At 31.1% G+C, this 26,268-nt stretch overlaps 1 protein-coding gene and 1 long non-coding RNA gene across 2 annotated transcripts; one reads left to right on the top strand and one right to left on the bottom strand.

The window, feature by feature from the left end:
* Positions 1–138: 138 nt before the first annotated feature.
* Positions 139–4,894, bottom strand: LOC143622882 (uncharacterized). Its single transcript, XM_077093904.1, has 12 exons — positions 4,875–4,894; positions 4,707–4,773; positions 4,190–4,255; positions 3,831–3,938; positions 3,373–3,503; positions 3,202–3,268; positions 3,062–3,117; positions 2,884–2,977; positions 2,730–2,800; positions 1,899–2,473; positions 755–976; positions 139–504 (listed from the first exon to the last, which is right to left on the bottom strand). Exons 1-12 carry the CDS (start codon positions 4,892–4,894, stop codon positions 476–478), a joined length of 1,506 nt encoding a protein of 501 aa, XP_076950019.1. The 3' UTR covers positions 139–475.
* A 17,251-nt stretch (positions 4,895–22,145) lies between these two features.
* LOC143622954 (uncharacterized) lies at positions 22,146–24,044 on the top strand. Its single transcript, XR_013151802.1, has 3 exons — positions 22,146–22,587; positions 23,527–23,627; positions 23,714–24,044. It is a non-coding gene; the product is annotated as an uncharacterized LOC143622954 (long non-coding RNA).
* The last annotated feature ends 2,224 nt before the right edge of the window (positions 24,045–26,268 follow it).

The following is a 26,268-nucleotide window of genomic DNA, read 5'->3' on the forward strand; positions in this document are numbered from 1 at the left end:
TACACGTACAATATAATCACACGTCAAAAGCCCAAAACTTATATATATAAGTTTGATATCAACATATTAATGAGTTGTTGGTTGAACATAATATTGCTGTGTGAATATTTCTTGTATTCGAATGGAGATTTACGCGTCAAATTGTATCCGGGAGTTTTCAAGGTCATTAACACAACTTGGTCTTTGATATGATTTAGTGATTTGAGTCGGAAAGTCAAGTCAGAAATTGAACTTGCAACAACGATAAATAATAAATTCTCGATCTTGACATAAATCGATTAAAATGTGAATTTCCGAAACTAAATACAAAAGGGACTTTTCTAAATATATAAAGAAAGTTTTATAAACATTAAGAAAGTTGATGAACTCTTTGCTCAGCCAACACAAACTGGACCTGGGCTTTTCTTCTATAACAAATTTATATATTATTATTTGCAAGGTATACCATCTTATGAAATCACAAGCTTTGTGTTCCTTATTTACTGTCAAAGCCATCACCCTCACCTGTGAATCATATTGCAAAACAAAATTAGAATACAAAATATTTGAAACTAAGGACCCGATGAATAACTACAGATGACAATTTCAAATCATTAACAAGTAGCGAATTATTTTGGGTTATGTAATATCTCGAATGAGACAAACCCAAAATGTATTTTAAAAGGTATACCTCTTAAATTCACCTGTTGACCCGCTTATTTCTGCATAACCAATGTGGGACAGATTGTGACAAGTCAAAAGGTTTCCGACTTACCAGGGCTAGTTTCGTCATTTTTGTGAGGATAACTGTCATCTTTTTGTTCTTGCACAACTTCATCAGGTTCCCTGCTAGCAATATCTTCTGTAGAAACTTGATCTTTCTCCTTGATTTCTGAGTTTGAATTTGACAGTTTCTCATCAGGGTCTACTGACTTCTTCTCATTCCCACTTAAGTGTTCTGCACCCAAGGGCAATTCTGGTATTTTGGCGTTTGAGTCTAAAAGAGGTGAAATTTTCAACCCGCTACTTACGAATGAGTCAACCCCAGTTATGTATTATCTTTTAACAGGTCAAACTGAGCATAGCTAGTTAAAAGTCAAACGGGTCAAAGGTTGCCAAAACAGTATTTTTATAATTTTATGGCATATAACTCTCATAAACGTTTGTAGTTTTGTACTAAAAAAATATTATACTATAAAATAGTATAATTTAGTTAAACGTAAACATATTGTACCAGTTATCTATAAGAAAAAAAAAAAGAGATAATTCTGACAAAAAGTGTTTCGGGTCAACCCGTACCAGAAATTACCAATTTTGACCCGAAATTGTTTTGGTCCGTTACAATGACCCGCCCATTTTATAGCATCCTAGAGTAGTAACTTTTTGTAGGCATGTAAACAAACCGAACATTCAATGAACTTTTCGGCAGGAAGTTCATTTATGTTCGTTTATTTGATAAACGAATGAACATGAACCAAAATTGTTGTTCATTTAATTATAAAAATGAACATGAACACATGTTCTGTTCATTCATTTACGTTCGTGAACTTTTCTTTATGCGTGTTCATATATGCTCGTCTATATATGTTTGTCCGTTTAAAAATTAACAGAAATTTCAAATATATAAATATGACAAATTTTTTAATGAATCATGTACATTTGAACCACTAGTTTATATGTCTTTGTCAACACTAACATTATTGGATACTTGATATATACTTGTTCGTTTGTGTTCATTTATGTTTAATAAGATTTTCAACGAACGAACACGAACAAATTCATTTTCTTAACGAATGAACATGAACAAAAAAATGTGTTCGATTAATTGTCTGTGTTCGGTTAAAGTTACATGAACGAAGATGAACATGCCCAGTTTGTATTCGTTCGGTTCGTTTACAGGCCTAACTTTTCGCCATTACCTGTAGCGGCTTCAGGTGTTTCTCCGGGCCCGCTTTGTGTAGTCTCAGTATTCAAACCGGTTTCTTTTTTCAAAGCTGATGTCATCAATTCTTTATCAAGGTCTAATGTAGCATGTTCACACATTTTGCTTTCTTGGCTCTCTGGCACTTGTAACTGCTCACTCCTTGAGGTTGTATTCTCAACTTTTAAAGTCGGATTTGATACGTTTATATCAACTTGTGACGGTTTTTCAGGCTCCTGCACTTTGACTTTTTGTTGTTTATTTTCTGTTGGTTTAATATCATTTTCCATGGTTGAAGCAGGAGAGTTTTCACAGGACACGCCTAAGGGTATATATGGTTTTCTTCTAGGAGATTTGATTAAGTTTTGAGAAAATATGGATTTAAAATCCGGCATCACGCGTACGGGAGATGAAATCTTAACACCTTGAGGACTTCCTGTTGATGGAGATAATAAAGATAGATCTTCATCAGTTGGAATTTCAATCCTCAAAGTTGGCCTTTTGTTGATTTTGAAGTCACGTTCAAGTTTTTCAATCGTGCTGAATAGCTTGTTAATCTCTTCAATATCTTTCCTGCACAGAGATTTAACATACAATATTTAGAAGTGATAACATAAGTGAAATAAGAAGATAGCATAAAAGGGAATGGGTTGACTTTTTTTGGCAACTTTCAAACCCATTGACTATTTTCTTATTTGAACCCTTGAGATAAACACTACCTGAATAGACTCTTTTTTTTAAAAAAAATAATGAAGTTGTGTGTTCGTAACAAAATAATGTGTCATGTGTCAAGATTACTAATTTGATTGATTTTCACTGGCTACTTTACCTAGAAGCATCATCAACTGCACTATAAAAGTGTTCTTTAATGCTTTCCACTGTATTAAAGATGTTTACAACCTGCACAATTTTAACAGATAATGTAAGGTATAATGCAACTAATCAACCACTAATAGCATTTAAATGCTGAGGTGGAACCACACCTTGGCTTCTGCATCAAGATATTCCTGCTCAATATTAACCCTTTGTTTGGTATCTTGCAAAAATTCTTCATCAGGATCGATTACATACTGATACCTATAATAGACCAAATTCTAGCATAATTTAAAAAATGTTATAAACGATTTTGCGCGTTTTATGCTATTGAGTACACAAATGTACCCTTTCAAGCTCTGTAGCAGCTTCCTCAAATTGGCAATAGCAGGCTCCAGTTGATCCTAAAAGATTCAGTATTACCAAAGCAGGTGGAATTATAAAAAAAATAATAAAATACATAGTTATTATGATAAGATTTAAAGTACCTTGTATGTAGTTAAGAAACTAGAAACCACATTTACAATGTATGCTTCATGATTCTGCAATTGATCACTTAAACATGCAAAAAAAAAATTCATAATCATAAAGTGTCATATGATACACGATGAACTAGGAGCATATATAAAATCCAAAATTAATCAAACAAATGTACATACTTGACTTGCTTGTCCCTTTGATTCACAAATGAGGACTGGAAATCCCATGTAGATTCCAGAAAATTAATAAATGCATTACAAGCATCTGCTTCTGCTCTAAATGAAACAATTGCCTTTGAGAGTTCATCTTCCTATGCAATATCATTTACATAATATAAGGGTATATCACAAAAGAGAGATTTTATGTGGGTAAACTATTAGAAGTGACAAGATGGATGGGTTAAACGGGCCGGGCCAGGTTGCACCAACAAAACTAGTAGCATTTATTATTTGATGTGTTGGTGATTAAAAAAACAAGATTATTACGATAATTATATAAATCGGTGAATAAAACAATTCAGGAGGATGCTTGTATTAATGTGTTAGCTAAGTTTCTTCTGTTTGACACGTCTGGGATAAACACAACCCATGTCCTAAATGTGATCTACATTGAAGAATATATGCTAAGAAAATCGCACCTTTTCCTTTAGGTTTAGAAAAAAGTCATTATTATCTTCATCAAACTGTAAGCGTTGTTCTCTGGCATCTTGAAGACGAGTTATTGCATCAACCAATGTGCTTTTGACCTAAACACACAGTCTAATCAGACAATATTGTTATAATGGTGCTTATTAGTATTGATTATAATTACTGATACAAATTAAAGGAGCATAACAATGTTATGTTCAAAATAAAGTTTCACAAACTTAAACTGCAAAAGTGTAGAATATTTTAAAATTCACTCTCTGCTAACAGGATTAGTGTCATAATGTGCCCTAGTTTTTTCTTCATGTTTGTATTTCATTTGACAAACATCATTGTAAAGAAAGAAGGCTACCTCTCTCAGCTCAGCTTCAAGTTTGTCCCTTTGCTTTTCAATCGCACTAATTTCAGCTTCCAAATCCTGAAAATATCATCACTAGTAAAGTAGTAATAAAACACAAGCGATAATGTTTTTATGATGTTATCAAAATATGTTAAAAAAAGCCAGGCAGGCAAGAGGGTTTCTTCCATCACTGGCTCAATAAAAAGAGTGTATTTATTATTCTTATTCTTTTTATTACTACTATTATCAGTGGCGAAGCTTGAACAAAAACGTGCGGGGAGGCGCTCAAAAATTCAGACGAAAACAGGTATATTTAGACATAAAAAATTTCAGACGCAAAACACGTAAAATTACACTACTGAGAGAGAGAGAGGGGGGGGGGACCAATGTACTTTACCCCTGATTTTTATTATTATTGTTATAGCTGGAACACCAATAATTTCCAATCATGCAAAGAACTGATGCAACAAACAAGCACATTTGCTAAACTTCATTATAAGATGACGGAATCTATAAAATACCAACACACCTTCTCAATTTGGCTGACTTCACTGGTTCTAGCTACACAAAAAGTGAGAATTTCTTTCTTTTGTTCCCTACCAAAACATTCAGATGATATTAATTTAATAAAGGTACAGGAGTTCACTGCCCAAAAAAATCAAATCCATCATAAATGATCAAACAAGGAAACATTTACAGAATGGTAGATCCTATCATCTGTTTCTTTAGTTCAAGTCCTTAACATTTCAAAGTGAGCACCCCTAATTTACCCTTATAAGCATGTTTGGTTCTTGCAGAAGCTTTATAACTTATAAATAAATAGCATCCCAACTAAAACTTCCCGCTTGAGCAGCCAAAAATAAAGCAAGACAATTAAAGTAAATTAAATGCACATAATCTAATTAGTTTCCCTTGAAACCCATACAGTTACATAAATACGAAGGCAAAAAGAAGTGATAAACGGTTACCTATGCTCTAACATACGCTTTTCAGTTTTGTAGGCCGAGTTATGAAGAGATTCTAACAAAACTTTTAATTTATCAACCTACATAATAATTAGATAATCAGACAATATAATCCTTCAATAAGCTAAAAAGAAGGATAAACTTCCATAAAAATTATAGATCAAGAGTCAAGACTAAGATGGCCCATACTTCCTGAAAATGAGTCTGTGGTGTATCCCCTTTTTTTAACAAACTTTTTTTTAATAAAAGTGACTTCAATCTGCAGCACAGTTGAATATGGGCAACAGATTCTTTTGTATCCTGCGTCAAGAAAAGTGTGCTTTTTATAAATTTAAGCTGCTGTCTACAATGTTTAAACACTTTGATAATCCGAAAACTTCAATTGAACATTTACCAAATATGGCTAAATTAATTGCAAGTTTTCTTTGTCAAATGTTAGACCCAATTAAAAGTTGAAATTAAGACATGATTTAGAAGATTAACAGTAACTTGAGATTTTTACCATTGATGATGTACTGTTTATTTCTTCAAAAGAATTCTCACTGCTCTCACCATCAGATTTATGGCATTTCATTGTATCCAAGCTTTGCTGTATTTGTGAAATTTCAGAATCTACTCTGAGGGCAGAACAAACAAGCAATAGACACAATAAAAGTTAGCCCTTACACAAAAATAAAGGTTATAAACAATAACTTAATAAGAAGTACATCAGCAGGTATTTCTTTTTTTTAAGGAAGAAAGAACACAGGGTAAAGGATTATTATCACTAAATTAAACGACAGAATTATGCAAACTTTATGGAAAGCAATCATGTAAAAGTCCTACGCATAACACGTGCAAACTATAAAAGATTTTTTTTTGACTTACTTTGCCACATCAGCCATCACTTTCAGCCCAGTAATTGCAGTTTGAGCAAATTGAAGCAGTTCTTCCCTCCTTACCTGAGACAAGTTGTGAGCCGTTTAAATTCAACCCTGTAGATTCATTAAATTCAAAAGGAACTAACAGCATAAGGAGGTAACCGACTTTGGTCAAGACTTCTGTCGTTTTGGGAAACCAACTTTTTTAGGCCAGCAAAACCATCAAAGTTTCAAAAGAACTGATTATGTAGCCAAATTTTAACGTAAGGTAATCTGACCCAGTAACCTGCCAAACTGATGATGTGTCAGCTAATGTATTGGTATGTATCTACTGACCACTACTTATTTTTGACATGGGGCTTAGTGGTTTCTAAAAACTGGTTATCTTAGGTTACCTTATAACTTAAATAATTTTTAAAAAATTTGATGGTTTTTCTGTCCTACAATAAGTTTGGTTACACAAAAAAAGAGATCAGACCAAAGTATGTCAACTCTTATGCAATTAGCTCTTCTCAAAAGTCAAAAGTATCTAAGAGATAATATTACCAGCATTTCACTATCATAATCTGTAAATACTTTTGCCAGACCTTTTATACTTTTCACTACCACCTCATGGACGTCCCTCCCTCCTGTTAGACAAATCCTACATCCAGAGAAAGGGCATGAAAGTAAATTTACTTGATAGTTGAATAGTTGTAACCCTAGCTTTGGAAGAATTTCAATGAGGATAGTGAGAATAGATACCCAAATAGTTCAAGCAGCAACAAACTTTCCTCCTCATTTGGTGCACCAAGAATCTGAGTCATACAAAAGAGTGAACCTGCGGTTAAGCTCCATGAATCAGCAAATACAAAAGAACTGATATGATATTTAAAAATAAACTATCATCAATAAACTGCAAGTTTATACCAACCATTGGTGGTTGCATGTTACAGACTAGTATTCATGCTAGAGAATAAATTGCTTTGATTAATACTTACCATAGACACTGTCATGCCTTCGAGAGCTTGACACTGAAGAAAAACATCACGGAAATTCATTGGTACACTACCAAGATCAGGGTCATAATATAGAATCTGTTGAAAGACGAAAGAACACATAATGGTGGATATTTCCATAAAGAATATAAACAAAATATATATAGCAGTCAAATATAAGAGTGATGCCATCAAGCAAAACAACGGAAATAAGAAACAATATTTGTATCCACATTTAATCATATTATAACCTCATTTCATTTCTGATCTCACTTTTGAGGTAATGGTTTTCATTTGCATATCAAGATAGAGTTGTTTTAAACAAAGTAAAACTAACCTTGCTTACATATTACATCACACAAATCTATACTAATTAATAAATAAAACTTTTATTTGCCACGTGTCATCACCTTAGCCCCTTCTCATTCTCAAAATCCCGCCTAAAGCCCCACTCCTTTCTCAATCAGCCGCTCTTACCCAAACCTAAATTCAGAAATCCCAAAAAATTATCCTCTCTCTTAGTTTCCTTGTGTATCTATAATCGAACGATAGTGTGTAAACAAATCCGTATCATCACGTTCCCAATCATTGCTGTTCGATTGTTTAAGGTGTTTTACTAATTTTGTTTGCTGTTTTTTTACAATTTGCTGCGATTTCTATCACATCATAAACCCTAAATACCGCCAACGGAATCTTAGGTCGTTTTCTTTTTTAAATTGCAGTTAATTTCTGAATCATTTTCTGTTTGTAATTACTAATTGTAAACATAATTAGAAATCTGACCATCGGGGTCTGAATTCGGATTTTGTTTGTGCTGCTATAAACACCTTTTCACTTAAACCAATCTGCAGGTAGGTATGAATGTTATTATGTAATATTCTTAATTTTAGATTAATTTTAACCTGGTCAAGCTTTCTAATGAAATATGAAAAGCAAGGTTTTATATGGGTTTATGATTTTTGAAGAATCTGCAAACCCCCTTTGAGTATTCCTTTTTTTAAAATTAATGTTCTAATATTAGATGTTGAACTATGCATCAATATACAGCCATATAAATTTCACATCAGACTATAAGTTTTTTTTATCTAATTTCTATTTATGTGTTACAGGAAGATTTTATATCTAAAGTTGAGAGCTTGAACATGGTATAACACATGGTTCTATTATCTCAGGTACTCTTATATCTCCTTTATTAGGATGCGAATTTATTATATTTTTGAATTCGTTATCTGTCTGATTTGTTTAGTTTAATCTATTGTTTAACATCTTTATGTTTAGGTAACAACCATTATAATTTGATTAATTACCTGATGTATAATATGGGTATGCCTCTTTTATATTTATGTATTTTTGTTTTCATAGGTTTAGCCAATTTTGATTGGTGCGATTAAACGAAAGCCAAATCGTTACTAATAGTTTGGTTCTGGTTTGATTTTATGGTTTAGGTTCCTTTAACGAACTGAATTTAAGAAAACTACAGCCTTAACTTTCAACATGCTGTAGATATAACTATACTGTCCCTCTAATTATCTAAAAAATATAGATGCTTTTGTATGTATATTATTCGAAGAATAATAAGTCTTTACCCCGAATAAACATCAATGTTGCATCACTTCAAAAAATAATTATAAACATATATAAGCATATGATTAGAACCCCATTTATGTATAATTTACTATTAAGAATCGAAATTCAATTAAAATTAGTTTTTAGAAATAAATGATGCAACCTGTGACTTAGTACTTGATTACATTAGAAGTGCTCACTTGAGATGAAAGATTAGGCGTTAACTAATTGAAATCGGGTCTAATTGACCCGATTACGATATTAACAAAAAAAAAGTTACTTTGTGACTTAGTACCTGCGATTTAGTACCTGATTACTAATTGACCTTCCTTTCAAATTTTTGTTAATTTTCTCACCTCTATGTTCTTGATTACTATACTTTCGGTTTTTAAAGGTTATTATGGACAGTCAACTTGATAATGCAAAACAAGTGGTATCCTGAAACCGTTCAAGTAAATTATCGAATTCATTAGTTATTGCATTGTGCTTCAGCAAAACAATTTTCTATACGTCATTGTAGTAATATAATTTGAACTAATGTTTTATATATTTTAGTTTCTTGAGTTTAGTTGTGGGTGTTTAGCTTGATGATGCAATTGGTAATCTAAACTGGTCTTGAAACCATTCAGGTAAATTGTTGAATTCATTACCATACATGCTTTATTGATTTTTGTTTCTACACATCATTATAGTCGCGTATTTTGAACTAACATTTTCATACATAATTGTTTAGCAAACATGAAATGCCCACACTGTAACTTTTATTCCAACTTTGACATTATTGGATGTGAACAAATGCTATGAGATGGAGCAGAAACCCAACGAGAGCCGTGCGCAAAGAAGCAATGAGAGCTCGCCTTTAATGTTCTCCAAGACATTATTAAACATATGATTTTTTTTTCATAAATATAGTTAAAACATTTATTGAATTCTTTTAGTATTACCAGCATTATGCACTTGATTAATTATGCTTTTATAACTTTTTATTTTTAAATGTAATGTATGTTTGTACTTTTTTTTAATTTAATAAGCAAATTTGTTTATCATGCCTTTTTGTTATCAAAATTTCAAACGTTTTTGACTCATAAAATTAGACCGGTTAAACCCGTGTTGTACACGGGTACCTAACCTAGTACACAATTAAATGCAATAATAACAAGAAAATGCATGTCCTCTTTTCTCACTTACCATAGCTGCTTTTCCAGTAGTAACGTTCTTATCACTTAATGTATGAGAATCCTCAAGACTTCTCCCAAAACTCTCTGCCTGACTTCCATTTATATTTTCAACTTCTCTAAGAGCTAATAACCAGCTTTTTAGCAACTCAGCCTGTCTTCCCCTTTATAAGAAACAGAAGCTTCTTCAAGCCTCTTAGCTACATCACTATAACTTTGTATGTTTTGAGGAGCCTGCTTTTTCATAACGACAATGTTATATTTCTTTTAGTTTATTACACTATTAATGATGCAACTAACAAAACTAAATAATAATGTGACAAAATGAGCAAAGGTGATCATAAGTAGGTAACGGGGATGTGCTAATATGTTAAAACTTAAAAGTTTAATTTCCTAATTGATACTTCACTTCCGGTACGGATATCTCATTGACATTTAGCCACACACTAAATGCCTAATAATTAGGGTGCAAACGAGCTGACCCCTTTTGAGCTACTCGAGATCGGCTTGTGAAAAAAGCTCGATTGAGGCGACCCTAAACGAGTCTGAGTTCGAGCCTAAAAGCAAGCTCGTTTAATAAAGGAGCCCGAGCCTGAGCTTCATTCTCAAGCTCGAGCCAGCTCGCAAGCCTAAACGAGCCTATCATTTTTATAATTTTTATTATATATGTAAAATGTTATGAAAAAATAACTAAATAATATACATTATGTTATATATAAAATTATAATTAAAAGAAAAATATACATAAAAAATTATAAAAATATAAAAATTAATTAATAAATAGAAAACGAGCCAAGCTTGAGCTTGAGAAACTACTCATGAGCCGAGGCTGAGCTTCAAAATAGAAATCGAAACAAACCAAGCTCGAACTCGAGCTCTATGTAAGTTAAACGAACCGAGCTCAAGGCAAGTCAAGCTCGGGCTCGGCTTGCAGCCCTATGCTTTAATGGTGGTTGATATTTGGACACACAACACAAATGTCTAGAACTAACAATACCTAGCAAATAACCTTATCATTTAAACTATTATATATAATATATGGAGAGAAATAAATACTAACTTCACTTACCATATACCTAATTTCAGAAATGATATATAAACCAATAGCGATTTGGAGTGATATGTTAACAAAAACGGCAAAACTAGACCTAATTTGTATGTTTCTACTGTAAAATTAACCTATATACGTAACAACATGATATTAAAATAATAATTAATTATTAGGTGAGTGATTACAATGCGATCGTGAAAAGGATTGGATACATCGGTAATTGAATATCCGGCGTGCTGGACAACGCTGTCGGTATAAGTACGTACCGCCTCTCTGAATATGGCGCCACCGGGTACTTCGGCGGCTTTGTTCATCGCCGATCGTATCCATGACATCTACCACCACCAATGTAACGCTGCAAATATTGAATAATAATAATTTGGTGAGATTCAACGGACGGAGTGCGGTGGTGGAAACGGTTATTAGTAATCGGAAATATAACGGAATTTGTTTCAACGTTTTCTTCGTTCGTTCGTACGGCTCGTTTGCCTCGCATTTCGCTGGCTCTTATTTACTTCAACTTACTGATTTGCCCCTCGAGTCTGCTAGAATTGTCGAATTTTACATACGCCCCCGAAGTAATCTTGTCGAACTTTCCTACAAAACAAAACACCGCTAGTCTCGCCTTTTGGGTAGTTGCTTAAGAGTACTTAAATGCAATTCGTAATAAGTCTTTCTCGCTAGCAGGGTTGTCATAACAGGTCAGACACGACATGATACGATAACTAATCGTTTCATTTTCCCAAACATGAACACGAACCGTTTTAGAAAAAAAGTTACATGCGACGACCTGTTTAGGGACACGATAAATATCACATCAGGATCGTCTCAACGTTTTTGAAGGCCTAAAACTTATTAAATTTTTAGGGGTCTTTCTCAAAATGATTTGATATAAACCTTCCTCCTTTACACGGGCTTGGGACCGACAATAATAAATTAAAAAGCTTATAGTTGGCGGAGTTAAATTTATTATTTTTTTTTTGTTATTATTATTATTGTTAATTTTGTGTATAAATAAACTTATACAAAACTTACTTTTTTTAACCCTAGATAAAATAATAATATCATTAATTCATTATTTATTTAATATAAAAGATGAAGTGGACGTTCAAAACAAATAATATAAGTAATATATAACTATTATTTTTTGAAAAAATGGGGGCACAAAAATAGTGGAGGCCTCAAGCTTAGGCTTAGGTTCCATATACTGTCCAGCCGGACCTGTATCACACACACACACACATATATATATGGGTGAGTTAACGTACAATAATAGGTTATCGTACATTAGGTACGCGAGACCCTGCACCACCGATCCTAATTGCAATTAAAACTACGCGGTGGCATAATTGTAATTAAATCAAAAGATACTTCTCACACAACAGATCGTCACTCGCTGCAAGCCTTCAACCATAATCAAATCATCCACAAAACTAAAGCATAATCAAAATCGATAAACCCATTATCGTTGTATGTTAATAATATTCAAATTGATCAAAAATTGATGATTTAATCAATCGAATTGATGTGTAAGAGGCTTTAGAATCATCAATCGATTATGGAATTGCAGAAATAACGCACTCAATCGAGCTCTTATTATGGTTCAAAATATTATGTTTAAACATTCTGAAATAAAACTAAAAACCTTTAAACGTTCTGACCAAAAAAGAACATCTTTAAACGTTCTACTACATTCAAATAAGTTCTAGGTGTTAAAAAAAGGAACATCTTTAAACATTTTAATACTTTCTAAGAAGTTCAGGGTGTTTAAAAAAGTTTAGAAGTTCTGATAAAGTTTAGAAGTTCTAATAAAGTTTAGAAGTTCTAAGAAGTTCTGGTGTTCATACGTTCACTTGATATCATCATATTGTTTATACGTTCTACTTGTTTATTCATTCTTTTATTATGTTCTACTTGTTTATACGTTCTGTTTATACTAACCCATCTTCAGTAACATCAAGCCTGATTTACAATTCATAATCGATCCCAAGTTAATAATCAGACTGTTTATATGAATAGTTAATACGTGCTACTTGATATCATCAGATTGTTTATACTTTATGTTAATACATTCTGTAAATACGTTCTACCATATCGTAGAACGTTTAAGCAAACAAACATGAATGAAACGTTTAATCACTTTATATAATATCTTATTCATAAAAAAATCATCAATCAACAATCAATTTGATAATCGATTATATTATATGAACAAATATGGAACGTATTAAAAGTTCTGCAAATGGGTTTCTGCGAACGGCTTATTTCAGTTCAATCCAATTGAATTGGTGTTTGCAAATAGTTTAATCACTTTATATAATCTCTTATTTATAAAAAATAATCATCAATCAACAGTCAATTTGATAATCTATTATATTATATGAACAAATATGGAACGTATTAAAAAGTTCTGCAAATGGGTTTCTGCGAACGGCTTATTTCGGTTCAATCCAATTGAATTAGTGTTTGCAAATAGTGTCGGTGAAGATGGTTGAATCGATGTAGCGTTTAACTAGGATGGAAACGAATTAAAATTATTTACAAGTTTGCCACTGCGTGTCTTTTGAAATCGACGTTTAAAATTGTCGCGTACGTATTGTACGATAAGTTATTAGCGTATTTGATCATTTACCTATATATATATATATAATAAAGGAAAACAGGTTCTGACACGTGTCAGCCCCACATTCTGTTTGATATTGTGTTCAAAAGGCAAGCTATCCACGTATGTTGTTTACAAAGCTTCCTTTGGAAGTCTCAATTAATAAAGAAGGTGGGTTTATCTAGGCATCTTCTCTCTCTTTCTTCAATATATTCAAATTTCAAAATCATATTCATCATTCTCTCTCTTCGCATTTCTTTTTCAATCTTGAATTCATTTTTATGAAAATCATCTCTCTCTCTTTCAATCTTTCATCTTCCTTCTTCACTCTCAACCACCACCCTAGTAAGAAGCTAATCAGTTCTACCAACAACTCTAGCAACCGATTTCTGGTTGATGATGGTGACGGTTGTAGATTTCCGGTCAAAATGTCAACATAAGGTTTGTTGTTTCCGTTTTGGTTGTTGCTTTTGTTAAATCGAAGTTAGATTTAGATATTTAAGCACATATTTCTCCGTTTTAGGGCCTCCTCTCTGTTGGAGCTGGGGTTTCGACGACTCGTGAGGAAGAATAGTACATCGGAAAACCGTCCTAACTGCCGACATCCTCCCGTTAATGGATCTCGAGACAACCGAAGCTACTAACCCCCACCTAATCGCCGACCACTACACAACCACCACCGTTAACGGCTCTTTGCATTTCAGGTTCTAATTTCTTCACCATGCTATTTTTCTGTTACTGTCACTATTCTTCGTTTTGATTATTTCTTCCATTTCAGGTTCCAATTAAAACATTATGTTACTTCATGACAGATCTAAATCATCCTCATATCCATCAGGTGAACTCACTTTCGTTTTTTTATTAGAGTTTGGCTTTGCATTTTTTTGGTTTAATTTCTTAAATTGATATGAATGTAATTCATGGTTTTTTTATGTGTAGTTGTTTACTATTCATGTGGTTTACCTGTTTTACACTATTTGACTTATTATTGTTCATGATTCTTTGTTGGTTTTCATAATCCTAATACTCATCCAGAGTCATTGGGTTAGTTTTACTTTTAAATATTTTGTTTGTTTCATAGTCCTAAAACTCATTTCTTAAATGTGTTGATTTTCATAAATTTTAATATATATTTTTAATTGTTTTAGATATTTTTTTTTAAATTTATATTGTTGGGTGTTGCCTTTGATGGTTATTAAATACACTTTGAGTTTACGTACGATATGAAAACAATTAAATTTTGGCAAGATGTGGATTGTAGGGAGAAGTTAATTTTAAACAAAGTTGTTTGGTTTCGATATTCGACGATCAAAAACCGATACTAACGGTTTGGTTCACGATTTGACCTGAAAAACTGTTCAAACCAGACCGTGAACACCTCTAATCTAAATTAATAAATAAAACATTCTCACACTTTTTCATTTGATACTTAATGGGTACCACCATGCAAACAAACATCCTTAGGAGATTGTTTCCTCAGTTTGAGGATGAGCATTTTCTGAATGAATCATGAATTAGGTTAGTTTTTTGGCTTATCATAATATTTATTTTTTATATTTTAATAATATCGATTTAGTAGCATTTTGTGGTTTTATTTTACTTATAAGTAGGATTTGCTTTGCTTATGCTTAAAATTACATTTTTAACACTTTTTAAGACTCATGCCTCTATTGTATAATAACTTATCGGTTACAACTTTTTAAACATTATAAAAATTTTAAATTTCTATCAAACTCTATTTTTCATGTTATTATAATCACGCAAATTATTAAAAAGTTTGATCTATATATCATGTTATAAATGTTTTAAATTGATGAATACTTTAAGAAAATGATATAACTATTTTGTGTATCCAAACAAACAATTTTCAAATTATTCAAAAGTTTGAAAATATTCACATTTAAATATTCAACTTTTAAACATTAAATTCGTAATATTAAATTTTAATGTCAATAAATTTTTAAAATTTCAACATGTCACTATTTCCAAAAAATTTTAATAGTTTTTTAAATTTAAAAATCTTAATACAATACGTGTGTTTCCTCTTTTGATATATGGTTTCCTTTGAACTTAAAAAAAGTGCTATAAGCTTCTTGGGTGTTCATATTTATGTTATTTTTAAGGAATTCGAAGAGTTCTATACGCAAGTGAAAATATTATCTTTATTTTCTAGAGGTTAGTTATATTTTTTTTACACTCTTCATTGAGATATGGCTTCAATGTTATGCTTTTTATGTCTAATGGTTCAAAAAGTAAGTCATTTTATTCTTTGATTAATTTTTTTATGTCATGTCTTATTTATTTTTATAATATTCTTTTTATTTTTATTATGAGTTATATTTGTTTAATTGATTCGTTTTACATCTCTTTACAAATGACATGATTTACTCCAACCAAGATTGACACTAATTAAATTCTCATATGATGTATGTGGCAAGGTATAAAATTTCCATTTCCATTTAAAAATATTTATATTTGATTTTCAATTTCTAATTGCATAAAATTTCTAATTTTTTATATGGAATGTAACATATTCAATTTTTAAACATTCATATTTACATATTTAAAAATTAAAAACTTAATTTTTTACCAACACTAAATGCTTACATTTTCAAGTTTTCACCATTTTTCAAAAAGTTCGTATAAAGATTTGGACAACTTCATATTGGTCAACTATAAAGACAAATTAACCATTTCAAATTGTTTCACTTTTTAGTTATACATTTATCTAACCAAAAAAGATTCATTTTTCTTTTTTGTTTCATATACCTAAAATATATTATTGTTTTCTTTCAAGAGTAATTTATATCAAATTCTATTTTTCATGTTATTATAATCACACAAATTATTAAAAGTTGGATCTATATATCATGTTATAAATGTTTAAGATTGATGAATACTTTAAGAAAATGATATAACTATTTTGTGTATCCAAACAAACAATTTTCAAATTATTCAAAATTTTGAAAATATTCAAAATTTTGAAAATATTCACATTTAAATATTCAACTTTTAAACATTAAATTCTAATGTCAATAAATATTTAAAATTTCAACATGTCATTATTTTCATAAAATTTTAACAGTTTTTCAAATTTAAAAATCTTAATATAATATGTGTGTTTCCTCTTTTAAATTTAAAAGTCTTAATATAATATGTGTGTTTCCTCTTTTGATATATGGTTTCCTTTGAACTTAAAAAAGGCGTAGAAAAGTATTTTTGACCTTCCCTAAATATATTTTGCAACTTTTCATTTCAACCCAAAATCACTATTCATATTGGTAAAGTATAAAAACAAGATAACAATTTTAAAATTGTTTCACAATTTAGTTATACATGTATCTAATCAAGAAAGATCAATTTTGTGCTTTTTTTCATATACCCAAAAATAAATTTTTGTTTTCTTTCATCTCTAATTTTATGTAAGTACTCCCCCACACGCTCACAATTTGCAAGCTCATATTTAGTTTCTCATACTTACAATATTCAAGATTTTTTCTCAACTCATGGAGCACCGGTACATTTATACAAATTTTGTATCTTAATACATTATTGATTTATATAACCTCATAAATCTTAAATTTTATCATATTTTATTACAACAACATCATCTATTTGAAGGATTTGGATTTGGCTTATCGTGATTACACGGACAAGGTTCGTGTAATTCGTTGATCGAAGCAACACATGTATAACAATCCAGATCGGTTTTACTCAATTGAAATGATTGTTGCTGATGAACAGGTATATGTTAACCATTAAATTTATACAAATTTATTAAATTTTGTTAGTTTTATTTTTTAAACCTTCTTGACCTATACATATTATTATATACTTTTGTATGTTTTATTTTCAGGGTACGAGAATGCAAGATTGCAAGCTAATGTTCTTAGAAAATGGTTTCCTAAATTTGAACCTATTCTTAATAAATCATGTTATTTGTATATATAGAAAAGTATACCTTTTGTACTATTCATTTATTTTTAGAATCAACGTTAATTTATTTTCTTAAAATTTGAATGCTTTATTTGTTTTTCTGTTTGTCTCTATATTTATAGTTTGCAATTTAATAGTTAGCACATTAATATTTAAAGTTAAATATTCTTCAAATTGTTAAAAATACTTATTATTAGGTAATTTGTTTTAATGATAATTTATTAAAGTTACTCAACTTTTATTAGGTAATTTGTTTCAATTTATATTGAGCCCTTCAAAATTTTTGTGTTTCACTAAAGTTACTCAACTTTTATTAAAATGTTTTAATATTACGTGATTTTTTTATATTAAAGAGACAAATACAAATATATGAATTTTAATTACTATTTAGTGATATTTTTTTTCTTCAATTTAGAACTATGAAATTTGGTTATTATTTAATAAGATGGTGGCATGCAGAATACCACTCCAATAACACAACCAATCCCAAATAGAAGCCGAAAACTCACAACTAAGGCTAAACTAATGATAATAATGATGATGATAGTAATAATAATAGTATAGAGAGATGAGATTATATGTACTACATAAGGTATAAATTGCATTAAATAATTAGTTAAGTTTTTAACTTTAGTTGTTAAGTTGAGAAGAATGGTTGGCCAAATTTGATGATGTAAAAACAAAGTTGCAAAGATGTGTTTTCGGTGATTAAAGTGTGGATACGTATGATGCCTTTAGTAAATTTAAACCTTTTTATAATTAGTATAGATAATGCATACATAGATTAAACCTTTTTATTTTCCCAGTGGTTATAACCTATACGTTTATGTATGTAGGTTAAATTTGTGGTATTGTCGGTACCATATGCTTAATACCACAGGATTTGCTTATTATCTCTCCTGTAAAGTTTGTAACACGAAAGTTATCAAAAAGTGTTACCATTTTTAGATTCAAAGTCAAATCTTTTGTATTTCAAGACTTAGCATTAAAGAGGTATCAAACTCTCTACCCAAGATACATCACACTTCTTCTTCTTTTCAGTCTTGCTTAAAATAATTTCTAAACACAAATTTCAAACTATCAAAAACTTTTTTACAATCATTAAGATTTGATATTATAAAAGAATAAAGATATATGATTTGACCTTACATAGAAAGATAGAAAATATGTAAAAGTTTTATTTTTAACTTTTTACTTTTTGAGTATTTGAGGAATGCTTGTATTATGTATAGCTTTTCTTGTCTATTAAGTTCTATTTTCTGGATATGTGTGTTACTGTGTGGTGATTAAGTTATTTAGGTTTACTTTTTCGATGATTTAGTTGAAAAAATTGAAAACTAATGATACAAATTACTTTTAGCCGTTAGTTTTGTGTTATGCAAATTACTTTTTAGTTATGTGTATATATATATATATATATATCTTCTGTATATGCTCTGCATATATAAGTTGTATGTTATGCAAATAACTAACTACTGGAATTTGATTATGTGGTGATTTTAGTTTTCTTCTTTGAAAGTATAAAAAATTACAACACATCTTTTTATTTCAATGATTGGTTAATAAACAAGACTTTATGACTTCATATATCATGATGTAGTTTTTATTGATATATTTTTTGGCTTCATATATCAAGACTTTAAACTTTTAATATATAGACATTGTAAATGGTTAACGTTTTGGTCCGAAAGTTGAAAATGTTTTGTGTTGCTTGAATTTGTTGTTTAAATTTATTATGTTTTATGTTTTTCCACCCGTGTGTAACACGGGCCTATATCCTAGTATCTCTATCTCTATATATAATAAAAGAAAACAGGTTCTGACACGTGTGATCCCCATATTCATTTGGGACACGTGTCAACAGCAGGTTAAGTTTACTAACGTGTTCACTTTTTAGCTGATCCACGCCTAGAGATGTTCAAAACGGTTTGGGACTAGGAACCGGAACCGGTTCCTATATTCAAAACCACCTTTTAAACCGGTTCCAGGCTCGAACCGGTTAGGGAACCGAACCGGTTCTCCCACCCTCGGACCCCTAACCTATCTAACCGGTTCTTACCGATTCCTAACCCGGTTCCTGTACCGTAACCGGTCAAAAAACGGCTATTTTTGACCCCAACGGTCAAAAAACGGCCAAAAAAAACGGTTAGGAACCGGTTCCGGTTCCAGAACCGGTTCCGGTTCGGTTCCGGTTCCTACCCGCCCCCACTCAGAAATGCAAGAACCGGTCACGAATCATCGGGTTGAATCAGATAGGGTCCGGTTCCTAAAAAAAACGGGTAGAAACCGGTTCGGGTCCACCGATTCGGTTCTAGGAACCGGTTTTGTTGATCATCCCTGTCCACACCTCTGCTTTTTACAAAGCTTCCTTTGAAAGCTTTTCTTTACAAAACGTCCTCTTCACTTCTTTCGAATCAAATTCAAATTTCAAGCCCTACATCTCGAGATCATTCAAAACAGCCATCTGCACATCTAAGGTTTTTACCCACAGAGAGAAGAGAAATTTACAGGGGTCTTCACATTCTTCACAAAATTTCCGGTAATCTCTCCGATCTGGCGATGCCCAAATCGGTATGGCATTTGGAATCTTTTTTTGATGTTCGATTGGGTTATTTGGTTCACAACTAACTTTTTCTTTCCTTCCCTCTTTTGTTTAACAGGATCGTCCCACAGTTTCTGCTATCTGGGAATCGATCTTGCACGGCGGTAAGCATTTGTTTTTTTAGTAGTAATTTAGATGATGTCTTCATTATTTTAATTTGATTTTATTGTCTGAAATAACCCTACTGACACAAAATTGGGGGCTTGGGATATCCAATTGGTGCTCAATTAGGCTATCTCATAACCTCATTTTGCTTCAATTCTACATTCAACCACAAGAAAATTACTAATAAACATGATTTTAGTTGACCAAAATTATGTCATATTGTTGGTTTTGTGGTTTATAGCTTTATTCTCTCTTTTTTTGTTTGTGATGTTTGTGATTAAATCACTTTGATGGTTTGTAGCTTAATTTTTAATCATCTTTTAGTGATATTTGTGATTAATTAGGCGTTTGATAATTAATTTGGTTTCATTTTGAGAGTGTTCTGTTACTGCATTTGTCGCATTTTTATTAGTTTATTACAACATATATCTTTAATTTGTTCATGTAAGTCTCAGGTATGACGTGTAAATATATGTTTACAAATCAAGATGTTTTAATATTTTATGCATGCGTCGATGGATATGGATATGGCTATTGATTTCTATTATGTGATTTTTTACTGATTTGTTGATGTTTATGTATGTGTCAGTTAATTGATATTAAGTGAATAATGGCTCAGTTAATCAAATTATATGGTACTAATAAAAACATATTTTGTGACAGTCCAGAACACTACCTATGTGTACATCTCATGTGATCAATGGAGAGCCATCATGTCAGTTGCTTTCATTCAATTAGGATGAACTATGTAAGCAAGTGAGTTTTAATTAAATAAATTTTGCACCATTTTATCTTCAAATCTCAAACTTGAGTTACATAAATAGTTTACAAATTTAGAGTTTGAACAAAGTTTGTACATCCCACCAAATACATTTATGAAGCAGGTAGGATTTTGCTCATTTGTATAATTGAGAAAAATGTAAAAAAATATTAATTACATCAGCTTGTGTTTTTAACGAAGAGTGTTTTTTACAGAACTTGCTCACACAAGATTATGATGCTTTAAGTTGGTGGGAAGTTCGCTTATTTTTATTAAAAATGAACAAAAAATTAGTGTTTGTTTAATTAAACGAACCAACATGAACACATGTTTCGTTCGTTCATTTATGCTCATGAACGTTAGTTTTTGTCCGCTTATTTATGTTCGTTTGTCCATTTACATATTAATAAAAAAAAATAATTAAATATTATTTATACAAGTCATCTACTTAATGGTTTTATATTTGTTCGTTTGTGTTCATTTAAGTGTTTTCATTCGTTTATGTTTGTTTGTGTTCATTTGCATATATTCATATATGTTCGTGCAATTATGTTCATTTATGTTTGTGAACTGTTCATTTAGTTTCTAAACAAACGAACTGAACAAACGTGAACATGTTCATTTAAAAAAAATAAACACATGCTGGAAGAGTATTTGATCACACTTAATGCATAACTTGATAGTTTTGAACCTAGGGGTATTTTTGGAATTTTGAAAAGTTTATCAAAAATGAAAATGTTGCAATTGCAGGTTGTAATTTTGAGAGACCAAACTTCTGGTGGGAGATTAGTTGGATCTAAAAATGAGCCCTTGTCCCTTTTACCATTATCAAAGATAATAGACGTGAGTTCTAAATTAAAATTTTCTTGTAATTTTTACACTTACAATTTTGTTGGAATTAGGTAAAAAAAAATTATGAAACACAGTAGTTTGTAAAGCTTGATATTATTTATTTTTTTATGTAGGATGTGTAGCATTGGTGTCTAATGCCCATGGAAATCAAGTGGTCTCACAGACTTCACACCAGAAGAGTAAGTTCCTAATCTCCTTTTTTATATATCTTTTTATGATAATTTTTGGAATTGGGCTTTTTATATTTTGCCTTAGAAACTACGATACCCTTTTATATTCAACCTTTTATTTATATTTTCCGATGCAACGAAGGGAAAACAATGTGCAGTCGTTTGAAAAGCAAGTAGCATTGCAATCCATCTTCATATGTGTATGTGATTTATAGCATTTGTTTTAAATACAGTTCTTATTATGTGTTTTTAATCTGCAATTTTTAGGTCAGACGCAATTTTGAGAAAGAAAAAAACTTGCTCGAGGCTCTAATTAAGGTATCACTCAGTATCTATCTTATATTTTTATTTTGTTTACAACAGACTGTAGTAATATATTTTTTAATAATATTCAACATGCTAGCTATTTATTAACTTACAAAGCGAGAATAAAAAGTTACACGTTTTGACCTGTTATCTAACTCGTGGTACAGAGAGAAGAGAAAAAGAGAGAAGTTATTGACAGTGAAGTCACGCTTCAAAGGATCTAATTAAAATACAAGGTAATTAGCAGTAACTCACTTTGATTATTTGTTTTTTTTAAATATATTATAATCGTATTTGGATTTTCAGGACGAAACAGAGCTTCTAGAAGACAGCTTAGGCCTACCTGGACTCCCATATTTTCTGTCCAAGCTGGCTTCCAACACAACCGTCCACCTGTACAAAATCATGCTTTGTTGGACTCCATGAGACGAGAGTTTAGACGTCCGACTGTCCTATGTCCTATCCACATGGTTTAATAAATTGGTAAAATTATTTTATAACCACGACCCTTTTACTTACAAACTGGTTGATTCGGGTCATTTTTTAATCTCAAACGGGTCAAAGTGTTTCTGGTAATTTCTGGTAATTTCTCTCCACTTTACATTATATATTTATCTGCAAAAACTAAAATAAGGACTTTATCTTAATTGCCATTTGAGCAACCAGCTTTGTTTTAACCGATTTTAAGCGTGTAAGTTGCCAATGTGGCACCTGTAGATGCCACACCAGCCTCCACATTGGAACCTACATTTGCAAGAAACATAACTTATTTACAGAATTACGGGTTTTATAAAAGGTTTTCTGTATTTATATTTTGATTATCCAAGATATTGACTTAATAGTTATGTTTGTTTGATGTGTTGTATTTAATTATTGGATAAACCATACTGGAATTGTGAATTTTGTAGAAAACAAGATATTTTTTGGTTGTTTTTGTCTACTTTTTGGAGGAAACTTGTGAATCTTTACTTGTAAGCCTTTTTATTAATTTAATACAGTTATAGATCTTGTGTTATGTTTTCAAGATTGGATGTATATTGATCTGCAAAAAAGTGTAGAGATCTTATAAAAAAATAAATTTTAAAAGTAATTTAGGAATTAGAATTCTTTGGTTTGTAAAAATTTGTGAGTTAACTGATTGAATCAAGTTATGGGGTTCTTACATTTCTCATCATATGCATTTTTATTTTTCATCAAATATATTTAACATCTTAGCTTTGCCACTGAATGTGATTTTGGTCACAAGGGTATGTTTCTTATGATTGTGTGTTTATTTGTGATTATTGGTTTATAATTAAGCGTGTGTATGTGTTTATTCTCTCTTCTTTTCTTTTTATCAGTTTTCCTCCTAGAGATCTAAAGATATGGAGTTAATCTAATTTCATTCGTCTCATTTCTCATGTTTATTTGTGAAATTTTCAGAATCCTGAAACTCAAAACCATATGCAAGCTGATGCATGGTATCACCAAAAACTGCTATAGATGCGGATGATGCTGTGATTTTGGCTATAACTGACCCCAAGGTATCTTATATGTTTATTTTCTTATTTAATTTTTTATTTTTGTTTTTAAGTTTTATTTACATTTCTCTCTTTTGTTTTCGTTGCAGTACATGGATTGAATACATGTTGGTTTATATCCATTTTTAAATGATATTATAAATATATGAAACTTCATTTTGCTTCTTATAAATGTTGTGCTCAAATGTTTGTAGAGTGACATGGTGGGACTGGTTCCAGTTGAGTTTGAAAGAATGTCTTAACATTTTCCGTTATCAAGTAAGTGCATGCTTTTAACTTTTATAAAGATTTTATTTTAAATATAAAATATAAAATTTCTTTACGGTAATTGTATATGATTCAGTAAATTTTCTTAATGTTAAATTTTGGTTAAATATCATCTATTTTGGCAATCTCTTATGATAATAATATGCCTTTCATTTTTCTCAAATCTCATAACTAATAGTATGTTGAAAGGTGTTGGAGTTAAAGCCTTGACAAACGAACCTTAAAACATTTCTTAGATTTCCCAAACTTTGTATTTTGGCTATTGAGGTTTCTTTTGTGTATGATATGGGGTTTTGTTCCTTGCTAAATAGAATAAAAATTGCGGCTACTGTTTTTTGTTTGGTCCTTTGTTTTTACAAAAATTTTGATGGTGTTTTGGGTGCTTAGCTAAGGTTAGGACGCAAACTGTAAGTTAACGTGTTTATTGATGATTTATGTTCTGTTTTGGATTGCTTTGTTATGCTCTTAAGTTGCTTGCTGAAATGCATGTGTTCATGAATTAAGTTGTTTCGTTTATGGGTTGTTGATCGTAGGTACTTAGCATCTATAATTTTGTTTTCTGATTTATTATGCTCTTAAGTTGTTGATGGTCTTTTGTTTGATAGGCATCGTTAGTTTTTTTTATGATTTATATCTTTCTGATAGATTCATTATCTTTTTTGCTCCAATATGGTTTCGCTATTGGACATTTGCTTTGTTGGTTTTATACATAGGTAGATCATTTACTTATACAGTTATACCAATACACATACTTATACGCACATAGCTTATAATTTAAATTTTACCTACTTGGAATATTGTGGATGGTTTAAAAATGATTATATCTAATAATATGTTGTAATGGGCCCACGATAGATTTGGGTTGGCAAGGTTGAATAAAAAACTGTTTGGCTTTATTTTGTCACTTTTGCTAGGCTTTGAAAATTATGGTCACACTGAGCTGGGATGACTATTGAAGGTTGGAGTGGTCTAAGCTATGTCAGGTATTCTCGAATGTTATTTCGGATAGGATTAGATTGTTATGGGTCTACCAAATTATAGCCAAGCAAGAAACTAAACACGACCGAAGATGGTTTAGTTTAGCCCTCAAAATTTAAACCATATGATCAAATATTATCTTTTGCAGTATTGGCATTTGTATTAGTAAACTGGGTTGTATACCTATTTGTTTGTAGTAGATGACAAGTGATTATCCTTACTCATAGTGGTGCACAAAAAAAACGGTTCCGAACCCATCCCAGTGGTTCCTATCCGGAACATGGACTTGACCCTACCCTACCTGAAACCCGAAAAAAACCCGGTCGAACCGGTCAAACCCGGTCAAATACCTGCCTATAACTGAAACAGGTTCCCACCCGGACCCGATTTTGACTTTTGTTGACCATACCCGGAATCAGTTCTTACCCGGTTCCGGTTTTTGAGAATACCGGGTTTGTGCACCTCTACTTACTCGGGTATTCTTAGGAAACATTTTATCATTACCTCTATCTCTATGTACACGTATCATCCCCATATTCACTTTGATATCTTTGTAAGCACCATATTAAATATACTATCGTGTTCAATAAAGAGGTCATCCATGTTGCTGGTTTTAGAAATCTTTCTCAGGAAGCTTTGAAGATTCTTTCTCTGGAAGCTAACCGATCCTCATATCTGGTATTTCTCTCTCTTTCTCATTTGCTATTTCAAATTTCAAAATTTGAAACACAAATCTATGCTTCCGTCTCTCTCTTAAAACCCCTAGAAAATTTTGAACATGATTTCCTTCAATTCAACAAACATAAGTGAAATGTTTAAAATACAAAATGCAAAATCCGGAAGCCAAATTAGATTTCAACAAACATAACTCAAATTAGATTGTTCTCTACAGATCCGGAAGCCAGTGACAGTGCAGTGAAATTTGGAAGTCATGGGCCATTACTATTAGGACAACTAACTAGGACAATAATAACTACTCTAGTGTAACTAACACTAATCAATATGGGTCACATTTATTTAGTTTACATTTTGTAAATATATGTGGCTGGCATATATTTCGATGCACTGTTTGATTCATGAGATTTTGCTGGTTTGTTAACTTGCTAGATCAGTCTGGTAATTAGTAACTTATGCATATGAGAGATTGCTTGAATTTTTTTTATTATTTATTAAGTTTTAAGTCAGCGTTTCTGTATATATGTCAAAATATTTTCATGGTTGGATGAACTTTATTAGTTTTTTTTTTGGTTCAGTTATTTACTATTTACAATTCAGGTTCAAGGTTTTAATGTTATGACTTCTTGGAACAAATAGCAATAAATATAATGCATAGACTTTCCATACACATTTTGTACATCTCAACACAATAGTAACATAGCTATTTTAAATAACTTAATAT

This window comes from Bidens hawaiensis, unplaced genomic scaffold (assembly GCF_021521415.1).
Source record: "Bidens hawaiensis isolate Kalapana, Puna unplaced genomic scaffold, B.hawaiensis_p1.1 tig00003244_1, whole genome shotgun sequence".
Classification (NCBI taxonomy): domain Eukaryota; kingdom Viridiplantae; phylum Streptophyta; class Magnoliopsida; order Asterales; family Asteraceae; genus Bidens; species Bidens hawaiensis.